Source organism: Geotrypetes seraphini, chromosome 1 (assembly GCF_902459505.1).
Source record: "Geotrypetes seraphini chromosome 1, aGeoSer1.1, whole genome shotgun sequence".
Taxonomy (NCBI): domain Eukaryota; kingdom Metazoa; phylum Chordata; class Amphibia; order Gymnophiona; family Dermophiidae; genus Geotrypetes; species Geotrypetes seraphini.
This window is the reverse complement of record NC_047084.1, coordinates 410469904-410483677: the sequence shown is the minus strand read 5'-3', so window position 1 is coordinate 410483677 and position 13774 is coordinate 410469904. Positions and strand designations below refer to the sequence as shown.

The following is a 13774-nucleotide window of genomic DNA, read 5'->3' as shown; positions in this document are numbered from 1 at the left end:
CTCCGGAAGTGATATTAGGCGACCTAAAGCGCCTATGTAGATACAATTCACAACAAGAATAGGCACCAGAAATGTAGGCCTGTAAAACCATGGTCTACATTTCTAGCGCCTATCTTTTATGGAGACACGATTCTGTATTGAGTGTTGTTGTGTGATTTACATGAGATTGGCAGCCACCGATATCGATGCACTATAATCAGGGTCTAAATGCCCACTGTTCCCTCTAAGCAGTGCGCTTGTGTGCGCGTACACAACTTGCCGAACCTGCGCACAAAAATTAAAATAGTGCGCACAAAAAAATAAATTTTTGCCTAAAATGATTTTCACTGCTAAAATGAAATGTTGCAGAACACCAGCTGTTCCGATTTCCCATTTATCACATTTATGGAAGCGCTATAATATAAATTTTAAGTCATTCACATGATTCCGTTATCTTTGGCAGTTGAACTTGACACGTCATGTGCCCCATAGGGCCATAGCCTATGGCCCATAGGATATGAAACACTTCTGATTCTTTGACTTCCTGAAGTTCCGCCATATTGTTTATTTCATGGAATCGTAGTGTGCAGCATGGTACTGCGATTGTATAACTGTATTCGTTTATTAAATTGCAACCAGATATAACTCTTAAAATGTCTAAACCGCGAATGGTGAAAAGTTTAAAACGCAAGAGAGCTGCAACAGCTTTTAGGTCTGAATGGCTTGAAGAAATTGTTGAAACGGAGACACTAGAATCTCGAAATACAATGCGTGTTCGACTGTGTGAAATATTTACCCATGACGAAGACGATGGAGTTGTGTGTTGTTATTGTCAAGATGCCAAAGCAACTGGAAAATTCTCTACTGGAAAAATATGGGATGATGTTTGGAAACTGGACTTTCTGAAATGCCATCTATCAAGTAAATCTCATACCGACAGTATTAGGAAACTCAGAAATAAAAATCCGAATTTAAGAGGGGGACTGGTTAACATGTTGCTTTAAAGCCCAACCAAAAAAGAAAACAGGCAAATTAGTAATGAACGGAAGCATTCCAGTCCTGATGAAATTAAGGTTCTTGTCGACAGTGTGCTGGCCATTAAGATGAATATCTCAATGCTCTCTGTTCAAGATATCAATGAGCACATGGCGAAGTATGTTAGTATGCCTGATAGCTGGAGAAGCAAAAAACTATGCATTTGAATTTCTTGGAATTATCAATGGCATCATGCAAGATGATCGTATGGCAGACATTAAATTAGCAATGTATCATACGTTAACTGTTGATGAAAGCACAAACATTTCTGTCAACAAGTACTTAATACTCTACTTTAAGTATCGGCCAGTCAATTCAAATGAGTATAGGACATCATTTGGTGGGATGCTACAGTTGGAAGCATGTGATGCTACATCAATAGTAACATCAATTAGGGAATTCTATAGGAAACATGAACTTGACCTGAATAAAATGGTTATGTTCACCTCTGATGGTAACTCTGTTATGTTGGGCAAAATAGATGGTGTTGCAGCACAGCTGAGAAAAGACATTCCACATTTAGTGCAGCAACATTGTGTTGCACATCGGGAAGATTTGGGACTTTCTGATTCATGGAAAGAAGTAAAATTGATGAAAGAAGTAGAAACTGTAATGAGAACTGTGTACACGGTGTTCTGTCGGTCTTCTATGCTGGGAGGAGAGAAGCTGATATGCACGGACGGGGAGAGGGACCTTGGGGTGATAGTGTCCGAAGATCTAAAGGTGAAAAAACAGTGTGACAAGGCAGTGGCTGCTGCCAGAAGGATTCTGGGCTGTATAAAGAGAGGCGTAGTCAGTAGAAGGAAGAAGGTTTTGATGCCCCTGTACAGGTCATTGGTGAGGCCTCACTTGGAGTATTGTGTTCAGTTTTGGAGACCGTATCTGGCGAAAGACGTAAGAAGACTTGAGGCGGTCCAGAGGAGAGCGACGAAAATGATAGGAGGCTTGCGCCAGAAGACGTATGAGGAGAGACTGGAAGCCCTGAATATGTATACCCTAGAGGAAAGGAGAGACAGGGGAGATATGATTCAGACGTTCAAATACTTAAAGGGTATTAACGTAGAACAAAATCTTTTCCAGAGAAAGGAAAATGGTAAAACCAGAGGACATAATTTGAGGTTGAGGGGTGGTAGATTCAGGGGCAATGTTAGGAAATTCTACTTTACGGAGAGGGTGGTGGATGCCTGGAATGCGCTCCCGAGAGAGGTGGTGGAGAGTAAAACTGTGACTGAGTTCAAAGAAGCGTGGGATGAACACAGAAGATTTAGAATCAGAAAATAATATTAAAGATTGAACTAGGCCAGTTACTGGGCAGACTTGTACGGTCTGCGTCTATGTATGGCCGTTTGGAGGAGGATGGGCAGGGGAGGGCTTCAATGGCTGGGAGGGTGTAGATGGGCTGGAGTAAGTCTTAACAGAGATTTCGGCAGTTGGAACCCAAGCACAGTACCGGGTAAAGCTTTGGATTCTCGCCCAGAAATAGCTAAGAAAAAAAAAAAAAAAAAAATTTAAATTGAATCAGGTTGGGCAGACTGGATGGACCATTCGGGTCTTTATCTGCCGTCATCTACTATGTTATTATGTTACTATTCTACTAAACGATGCAAATTTCAAAGAAATAGCAGATGCATCTGAATGTGAATCAATTACTTTCAGACCTCTGAATGAAGTGCGCTGGTTATCTAGACACTTTGCACTTAAAGCAATTATTCGAAATTATGATCCCCTGTTAAAAGATTTTGAAGAAGACAAAGATAATGATCCTATTGCATAGTACTGCTATAAGAAGCTGAACGGTGAACAATTTCATATTACACTTGAAGTTTTGAATGATGTCTTATCAGAACTGGCTTGGCTTCCTTAACCATGGCATTTCAAAAACGTGGTTTGACACCATTGGAAGCTTATCATCTTACACAGGGTAAATTGAACAAACTTTGAATGCAATACTTAGGCGACAAGGTTAAATGGAGTGATAAAGTCAACAGCCTTCTTGACAACAGGATGAGGTCTGGAGAAAAAGTTTCAGTGGATACTAATTCCATATTAACCTTCATCAACATCCTATGTTTGCATCTGGGTGAAAGATTTCCTGAAAATGAAGTTGAGGAATGGTCTGCTTTTGACTGTACAGCAATATCACAATGTGACTTTGACTTCGGAAATGGACATATCAGATTTCACTATAACAATTATAACAATTTCTGCCGGAGGAAAGTGTTATTATTCAGCAATACAATGACTTTAAATTCCTTGTTGCAGAAAAAATCAAAAGCAATCTGATAAACAGCTTTCCAGATATGATGAAATTTACATTTCAGAATGATCAATTTGCAGATTTAGCAAAATTGATGGACACTTAGCATCTAGTTCTTAGCATCTAGTTCAGATTGTGAGCGTGGTTTTAGTCTAATGAACAATTTGAAGACTAAACAAAGGAATCATTTACATTTAGAGCATTTGGAAATGCTGATGCGTGTTAAGAGTCACCTTCAAGATGGAGGCTCAACAGATCTTGACAGAATTTATTCGGACTGGATAAATATGAAAGATCGCAGGGAAAAACTTTGAAAACTAAATTGCTGTTATTTTCTAAAATTTAAGTATAAAGTACAATGATACCTTATTTATAGGTAGCGCTCAATGAAACATTTCAATGAAACATAATTTATGTTTATTGAAATGAGACTTTATGTTACATAAAGTGTAACTAACATAAAGTGTAACTAACATAAAGTGTAACTAAAATTACATTGTGTTTTCATTAATTCAAACTAAACTCAAAGACCTGCCCATAAATGCCCATAACTGAACTCCGGGCCCTCTGGCAATCATTTTTATAGCGCAAATTTAGTTTTTCTTTAAAATGCACACAGATCAAATTTTTTGCGCACACAGCCTATGAAAAATTAAAGAGAACATTGATGCCCATCCCTACTATTTATAGAATTCAGCTTTAAATGTACAACTAAGAAAATATATGGATTGGCCAGTAGCACATGACAACACAGTGTATTTAAAAATCTTGTCATAGGTGTGGTAATACTATATAGTAAACCCCTAGAAGAAGTACCATGAAGAAAGCTACACATTCTGGATGGGTAATTTTAAAGCAGCCTGATATACAGTAGTTCAAAGACTGCAGGTACTTTTACTCGTGAACTGTCCACTGATTTTCAACGTGAATGTAACTTACCCAATTACACTTGATAATCTGTATGGACATTTTTATTTTATTAGAAGAACCATCAGAAGAACCATGTGCATAGTTTTCAAAATTCAAAATTACTACATTTATCTTTCCATGTTGCAACCCAACCCTACACTCAAGGATACCTCTCCTTACTTTTGGTAAAAGTGCTTACACCATGGACCTACATGCATACTTTCACCCACATCTCAAGTGGACAATGTTTTTGAAGTTCTTTTTATGAAAATGACTTTAAAAATTACTTTTCCTATGAACGCCCACTATGCCAAAACTATACTGCATTGGAAGTAACACAGTAGATGAAATTGTTGTAGGTCAAAACCACTTGAAAACCCATTAAAAAAATTATTGGAGTCATGCAGGCATGTCGAAAAAAATAATACATCTGAAGAAATTGACAAACTATGAAACAGGAGTGAGAAAACAACTAAGGGTCAATTTGAATAAAACTAAGAAAATAAGGTGACTCTGGAGATAAAAGGAGAAATGCATCCAAATGTTACCTTAGGAAAAAGAAACATTGCAAAGGACTACACAGCTGCAGTTGTTGACTAGAAAATGTCATGTTTTAAGAGTTTTTACAAGATTTTGCAGAAGACATCAGGAACAGCTCCATGTGCATAATTGGCTACGCTCCTTTTCATTTATTTTTAAAGTTACAGAATTGTGATCTATGTAAGTAATACTCCTCATTTGCTGTGTGACTTAGGGTCTCATTTTCAAAGCACTTGGGCACACATAGTTTCTATGGTACTTTGTGTGTCTAAATGCTTTGAAAATGAACCCCTTACTATAACATTTTATATAGATCAAGTGAAGATTAAAAGCTGCTAGGCTCACCTTATGCTCATCTCGGAGGTGATTGTCTAGCTCTTCTGTTTGCTTGGTCTCATAGTAGCACAGCTGGCACTTGTAGGGTTTCAGCTCGTTGTGCTTCTCTATGTGCTGTTGTAAACTCTCATCACTGGAGCAAGTAAAGGTGCACTTATCACAGCGGAAAACCACTCCCTGCAAGTGCCTGGACAGTTTGGAACGACACACTTCAATAGGCACAACTCTCTCTTCTGACAGCAATCAAATCATGTGGAATGAGAAACAGGAAAATACATTGTAGAAAGGAGAAATAATATTTGTCCACACATGACAAAAATGGATACCACATAAAATATGCAATAAAAGATAAAAATCAAATTGATGGCTTTAGAGAAGGAGATGTTTTGGTACAACTTTTGCTATCTAAGAACTTTTGAATTGTAAAGCTATTCTTTTCAGCTTTTCTTTTTCTGCAAAATTCTTAGATTAATGGCATTTCGGCCTAGATTCTCAAAATGGCACTATTTGGTGCCTGAATGGCGTCTAAGTTAAGTGTTTTAATTGACCATTAATGGTGTGGTATTTGACTGCACTGTTAAAACAATTAAAAACTAATTAAGAAAAAAAGTAGGCGCCACAAGATGCCTACAAAAATAGACGCCTGAATCACGTCTACGCAGACACTTACAGGCAACGAAAATCAAAAGAGGCATGGTTTTGGGTGAGCTTGACATTTGGCACTGCTAAGCATGATTCTACATCAAAGATAGGCGCTGGGAATGTAGGCCTGTAAAACCCTGGCCTGCATTTTTGGTGCCTATTTTTGTCACAGGCCGTGATCCTCAAAACAGCATCATAGTTTGAGTGACATGTGACCAGTGTTCCCGCTAAGCTGCGCTGGCGCACAAAATATTACATCGCAGCGCACAAGTTTCTCATCACAGCGCACGGCAGATGGCAGGGCGGCGAGAGGAGAATCGGGCGAGTTGGCTCATAACTTGCTGGCGCCCGATATTTTTAGCTCACAGCGAAAAATGTTTGCTCACAACACCCGCCCGCTTAGAGGGAGCACTGCATGTGACTGGTGCCGTTTTGAGAATCTTGGCCTTCCAAGAATCCTAGTCTTCCGTTTTGAGAATCCTGGCCAATAAACCCTAGGGTTTATTGAAATCTACCTACAAAAATACCTAACATGTTCTATCTAAGGCTGTGAACTAATGACATCAAACAAGAGTAAAAATTCAGCATGTCTAGGTAGTGACAGTATGATAACATTATAACAATTATTTTTTTGTCCCTGGGTAATAAGTGTTCTTTTTTACTTGCATATACAACAAACTTTCTTACTTGCATATGCCCTCAAACTTTGAAATATACCTTTTTATTGCAGGCGTTGGATACCCTTTGCATTAATTTTGATGATAGTAAACCCACCAGCTCAGTTGAGTTCCAACTGCCTAAGTGGTAACATAGCTGCATTGTTTTAGATAGCATTCAGAGGCTGCAAACATCCAGCAGATGCATTTTGCTATGTATGCAGTCAATTTATCAAGACAAGAGGGAAAAAATACTCCATAGAAGCATCAAAAACATAAGAATTGTCATACTGGGACAGACTGATGGTCCATCAAGCCCAGTATCCTATTTCCAACAGTGGCCAACCCAGGTCCCAAGAACCTAGCAAGATCCCAAATAGCAAAACAGATTTTACGTTGTTTATCTTAGAAATAAGCAGTAGATTTCCCCAAACCATCTCAATAATGGCCTATGGACTTCTCTTTTAGGAAATTAGCCAAACCTTTTTAAAACCCTGCTAAGCTAACTGATTTCACCACATTCTCTAGCAACAAATTCCAGAGTTTAATTACACATTGTGTGAAGAAATAGTTTCTTCAGTTTGTTTTAAATCTACTACTTAATAGCTTCATCACATGCCCCCTAGTCCCAGTATTTTTTGAAAGAGTAAACAAGCGATTCACATCTACCCTTTCCACTCCACTCAGTATTTTATAGACCTCTATCATATCACCCCTGAGCCGTCTCTTCTCCAAGCTGTAGAACCCTAGACACTTTAGCCTTTCCTCATAGGGAAGTCGTCCCATCCCTTTTATCATTTTTGTTGCCGTTCTCTGTACCTTTTCTAATTCTGCTATATCCTTTCTGAGATACGACAACCAGAATTGCACACAGTAATCGAGAGGCTGCTGTACCATAGAACAATACAAGGGCATTATAACATTTTTATCTTTGCTTTCCATTCCTTTCCTGATAATTCTTTACATTCTACTGTATTTGCTTTCTTAGCTGCCACTGCACATTGAGTAGATGGTTTCAATGTATCCTCAGTGATGATGCCTAGATTCTTTTCCTGGGCATTGTCTCCTAATGTGGAACCCTGCATCATGTAGCTATAGTTTGGGTTTCTTTTTCCTACATGCATCACTTTGCACTTCTTCATATTAAATGTCATATGCCATTTTGATGCCTAATCTCACAGGGTCCTCTTGCAAATTTTCACAATCCTTTTGCAATTTAACAACTTTGCGTTATCAGCAAATTTTATTATCTCACTAGTTATTCCCATCGCTAGATCATTGATAAAAATGTAAAAAAGCAGTGGTTTCAGCACAGACCCCTCACTATTTACCCTTCTCCATTCAGAATACTGACCATTAAAACCTACTCTCTGTTTTTCAATCAGTTCTTAATCCATAATAGGACATTACCTCCTATCTCATGACTTTCTAATTTCCTAAGAAATCTTTCATGAGGTACTTTGTCAAATGCCTTTTGAAAATCCAAATACACAATATCAACCGGCTCATCTTTATCAATATGTTCATTCATCAAAGAAATGCAGCATAGATTGGTGAGGCATGATGTCCGTTGACTAAATCCATGTTGGCTTTCTCTCATTAATCCAAGCTTATATATGTTCTGTCATTTTGATTTTTATAATGGTCTCTACCATTTTGCCTGGTACTGACGTCAGACTCACCAGTCTAAAATTTCCCTGAAATCGGCATCACATTGGCCACCCTCCAGTCTTATGGAACTAAGTTGGATTAACGCCCGCCCTCCCCCCCACACACACATTACTAGCAATAGCTATGCAAGTTCATTTTTCATTTCTATCAGCACTCTGGGATTTATACTATCTGGTCCAGGCAATTTGCTACTATTCACAATTTGTCAAATTGACCCATTATATCTTCCAGTATTTCAGAGATTTGAGTTTCTCTGGTTCATCAGAATTGAATACCATTTCTGGCACCAATAACTCCCCCTATATCTTCCTTGGTTAAGATTGAAGCAATGAACTCATTTAATCTCTCCACTATGGACTTGTCTTCCCTTACAGCCCCTTTTACCCCTCGTTCATCAAGCTTCTTGCTTTTAATATACAAGGGTGAATCAAAAATTAAAAACAATTGTTAAATTACATGATAACCAGAACACAGCTAGTGAAATGCAACAATATGTACTCATACTCTGCCTGTTGGAAAGTTTATCCACGCACTGTGCAGTGCTTGGCTTTTAATCATGGTCAGAAACATTGACGCTCCATTACAAAACTGCACCATCGAAGAACATTATGCAGTAGTGCAATTTCTTTGGGCAGAGGAAGTGAAATCTGTGGAAATTCACCATTGGATATTGACTCAGTATGGACATAGCACCATGAGAATCAACAAAAGGTTTATGAGTGGGTAAAAAGGTTTAAAGCGAGAAGAACAAGTGTAACCAATGAATGTCATTCTAGTTACCCATCAACATCGTGCAAACAAGAGCACATTGACAGGACAGATGTCTTGATAAGAGAAGATCGACAGATGTATCTCAATTGGCTGCAAATTTGGATATCAACTATGAATCTGCATTTGCCATAAAGCATGATGAGTTGGGATACAGAGCACTCTGTGCACGATGGGTTCCCAAACAGCTTACTGATTTGTACAAGCAACAGTATGTGGAGGTTGCACCTCAGTTCCTGAGATGGAATAACTACATCCCAGTTCATGAGTCTCTGTGAACTCCATCTCTGTGATCACCACTATATCCAACTCATCTTCTTCTATCACAGCTTCTAGATCCAGAATTTTGTTTCTCATACTTCAAGCATTAGTATATACTGCTTTCCAGATGTTGCCCCCCTTTCCCATCCTTATTGAGGTATTCAGTGATTTACCAACCAGGGGGCTTATACTCATCCTGCCCCATCATTTCTAGTTTAAAGCCCTCAGTAGATTTTTTGAGAATTCCAGAAAACCCAATAATATTGAGGCTTAAACATTAGTGCAATATGTACCCTTAACCAAAGTTAATGTGCTTACTGTTTGTGCTAAACAAGGTCATGTCTTGGTCTCTTTCTAAGAGACACTTATAACATTTGCTACTTCTCCTTTTGACTTCTGTATTGATGTGAAGTTCTGTATTGCTATGATCTTTCCAAATTCTATCTTTCAGAGTTGTACACAACCTGACATTTTGTGTAGAACTGTAGATTCAATTAAAAATACTTTGAGGCTGAAGCAGCAAGTTATTGTGGACTCACAAACAAAAGGCAAAAGCAGAGAGCAGTAGGCACATGACTTACAGGGTACATGCAATAAAATAAAAATAAATTTTGCTTTGCAACCCATTCCTTCTTTTGGTCATACTCAAATAGGAGTGACAATAGACAATGCAAAGTCATTGTCACTATGAGCCAAACTGATGGTTCAGTTACCTGAAATATCTATGAAAATATCCTTAACTCTGGAAACAGAACCAGTTAATAAGATTGCAAACTCTGTGGCTTTGGGCTGAACTAATGATACAGCTGCCTTCGACATCCATGAAAATTTCCTCTACAAACCCAGCTCCTTAACGACCTGTCTACACCCCTGACTGATGGATTTCAAAGGCACTGCCTAATACACCAAACGGACTCTCACTAAAACTTGTATGCCACTGCAAGTACAGTGTGCCCCCGCAAATTTGCGGTTTGCTCTGATTGCCTCTTCCTGTAGTAAAGTTGGGCCACACCAATCAGGAGCTGTGTGTCAAAGCAACTCCTGATTGGTGTAGCCCGACTTTACTACAGGAAGAGGCGGTCGAAGCAGACCACGAGTAATTTTCTTCACCCGCCGGCACTCCAGCTGCCCTCTCCTGCCTTTTGACAGGCAAAAAACCACATTCACGGTTTTTCAAAATTCATGGGGGGTTCCTGGAATGGAACCCCTGCAAATTTTGGGGGAGTACTATATAACTTAATCACTACCAAACTTACAAATCACTTCAAACAAAATCAAATTGTATTATATTCTAAAACCAAATTCATTTCAAGTAAAATTTATCTGTGATACCTACCAGATCAAAAATCGCCATACTTCAACGATGCACACACCTGCAAAGCAAAAGCTATTTTATCTCTATGTTATGCTATGTCTATACTGTAAATGCTGAAGTTTAAACCCCCTATGTCTGACAAGTCTGTATTTCCCACTAAAGTTTGTCCTGCTTATAATGTGAATGTACTCTTATAACCCATTCTGGGCTCCTTTGGGAGAACAACATAAAACACCTCCAGATAAGCAAAATGAGGGGCTCAGCGGCCCCAGCATATCACCTCTTGATCCCCAGAGAATAGCAAGAGAAGCTCGACAGCTCTATTACATTCTCTCTCAATGGGTGGTGATAGGTTGAGACTGCCAAGTCCCTCTTGTTTTTCAGAGGTTTGCCAGTTAGTGGCATCAACTTCAGCTACCAATGTAGCACAATGAGCATGCTCAGTTCATGCACAAGATCTATGCATGCTTGTGATGCTAATGTCAAGCTGCTGCTATCATCCTTTTCTGACAAAAAATAACACAAGTCCACTTTGAAATAAGTCAACTCTTCATTCAAAATAATATTTTTAAAAAAAAATTTTTTTTAAATATGATGTGCTCAGACCCATAACCAAAATGGCTAAGGATAGGCAAGGATTGCCTGGGACCATCATAGCCACATCAATGTCCCAATATCTCCAGTATACTTATCTTTATAGTGTGACTGGTGGTTCTTCCATTTCACGACTTGTCTCGCCACCTGGACATTAACACCCTATTTAGTACAATGCAAGTACTATGGCAAGCGTTAGCAGTGAACTGGAGAGATTAAGATCATACTCTATTTACTCTGACTTAAGAGCAAGTTTCATGACTGTCATGGTATGCACAAAAATAGTCCATCTGGAGAAATGCCCCTGTGTAATGTGTCAAAAATAAGACAGCATTAATTTTAATTATTTATGATATAAATTATCTGATCTCTTAGGCAGGGGTTCTCAACCTAGTCCTCAGGAATACACCAAGCCAGTCTGGTTATGCTAGCCCTCAACATCAGCAAAACCAAAGTTATGATTTTTCCAGTCAAGGAAGGCCTTACACTTCCCTGCCCATAACAATAAAATCGGTCTCTGTTCAGAAAGTTACATTTATTAAACTTCTTGGTGTTACTTTCGAAGGAAAACTCTCTTTCTATGAACAAATAAGCTCAGTAGTTAAGAAATGCTTCTACCGTCTTCGAATGATCAGATCTCTTGCCACTATATTAGATCAATCATCATTAAATATCCTTATTCATCCGCTCATTATTTCATGCTTGAATTACAGCAATTCACTATACAAAGGAATCACTAAGAAAGAAATAAAACGTCTTCAAATTATTCAAAATACTGCCATAAAAATTATTTCTAATTATTTCAAATACGATCATGTTACACCTCTTTTGATCAAAGCTCACTGGCTTCCTATAGATCATCGAATCACCTACAAAATAATGTTGCTGAATTAAAAAACTAAAACTGCTGGCCAACCTGATTTTATTAACAGGCTGTTAATCCCCCCATCGTACATTGCATTCATCTAATCAAAACTTGCTATCCATCCCCTCTTTAAGATACGTTAACACTATGCGCAATAGCATCTTTTCTGTTATGGCCCCTACCATCTGGAATTCAGCACCAAATTATATAAGAGAAATTACATCCTTTGACAAATTTAAAAGTAACTTGAAGGCTTTCCTTTTTAAAGAAGCAGATGACGTATAATAGTCCTTTTAAGGACGGCATTGGAAATCTGTTCCTTGCCATTTTACCATCATTTTAGCTTATTTTATATTATTCTAGACTATTTATATTTTGTTCCTCTTCCTTTTGGGTTTTTTTTCCTCTTCCCCTCTCTTTCTCTTTATATATATTGTATTTCTGTCCATTTCCATCCTGTGTCGGTAAGTTAATGTTTGTCAGTGCGTCTGATTGTTTGTAGCATTGTTTGCTATTTATAAAAAGGGAGGAAAAGGCTGAGCCTGGGAAGCTTAGTTTCTTCTTTTTTTCTTTCTGTAGCTAGCTGGTGCGGGTGGTTGAAGGCACCGGGAGGCGAGCGGAGAGGAGAGAGGAGCAGCGTGGGCGAGGGCAGGCAGGTCGGAAGGCAGGCGGACAGCGTGGGGTAGCGGCGAGAGGAAGCTCCGCCCACCCCCCAGCGTCACAGCAGCGTCGGAAAGCCCAGACTCCCCCTTAAAAGGGAGGAAAAGGCTGAGCCTGGGAAGCATAGTTTTTTCTTTTTTTCTTTCTGTAGCTAGCTGGTGCGGGTGGTTGTAGGCACCGGGAGGCGAGCGGAGAGGAGAGAGGAGCAGCGTGGGCGAGGGCAGGCAGGTCGGAAGGCAGGCGGACAGCGTGGGGTAGCGGCGAGAGGAAGCTCCGCCCATCCCCCAGCGTCACAGCAGCGTCGGAAAGCCCAGACTCCCCCTTAAAAGGGGGCGAGCCAACGGCGCGCGGCCGTTCGGCGCGCGGCGAAGGCGAGCGGCAAAGGCGCTCGCCTTAGCGAGAGCGCCTTTGCGAAGGAGCCTTGCGAGGGAACCAGAAACGCCAAGTAATTCACTTTTCTCTTTTCTCGTTTCTCCTTTCTATTTTCTCTCTCTTACCCACAGCAGGAGCACACCAGCACTTCACGAGAGCAATGGAGGACCCAGGAGCCCAGAGGTACTTTCCAGTATACTGCACAGAGTGTAATATGTACGACTACCTCCCCTTGGGAAGGCGGGAGTACATATGCAGTCGGTGTCAGGAACTGGAAAGCCTGAGGATGGAGGTCGGCAGATTGAGGGTCAAGGTCCAGGAACTCGAGGGACTGGAGGGACTGAGCAACACAGAGGAGACGAACTGGTCAACCAATGACACAGACGGAGCAGACCCCATGGTGGACCAGGTGAGGGACCTCGAGAGATTCATCGAGGAGGCCTATAGGAGGAAGGTGGAGGAACAGGACCATCAGCTGCACAGACATATGTTGGCAGACGAGACCCAGGATCCACAAGGCGACACCGGGGAAGGACCTAGCGGAGGAATCACGCAAGAGGAGGAGACCGTGACCCACCGGGACCCCGAGGGAGAGACACCACATTACACTGAGGACACAGACCTGAGACAGAGGAGGTTGCTGAGGAAAGGGAAGTCTGCTATTGTGGTGGGAGACTCGATCTTGAGAGAGGTAGATAGTCACGTAGCTGGAGGAAGGGAGGACCGGCTGGTGACTTGTCTCCCAGGGGCCAAGACACGAGATGTCACTGATAGGATCGAGAGGATCCTGGACGGAGCAGAGACAGAGGAGACTGCGGTGATAATCCACATCGGAACGAATGATGTGAGCCGGAGGAACTTCAGCATGGCCACACTGACTGACCAGTTCAGGGTCCTGGGACGAAAGCTGAAGC

At 40.4% G+C, this 13774-nt stretch overlaps 1 protein-coding gene across 8 annotated transcripts in view; it reads right to left on the bottom strand.

Annotated features, from left to right (window-relative positions):
• ZNF462 (zinc finger protein 462) overlaps window positions 1–13774 on the bottom strand; it is a 475139-nt gene that overhangs the window by 46187 nt on the left and 415178 nt on the right. For 7 of the 8 annotated variants that reach the window (XM_033918568.1, XM_033918594.1, XM_033918576.1 and 4 more), the window contains one exon: window positions 5066–5289. In XM_033918568.1, the coding sequence (XP_033774459.1) occupies window positions 5066–5289 (224 nt within the window). The remainder of the gene's footprint in view (window positions 1–5065; window positions 5290–13774) is intronic. The other variant, XM_033918558.1, reaches the window with a different exon arrangement.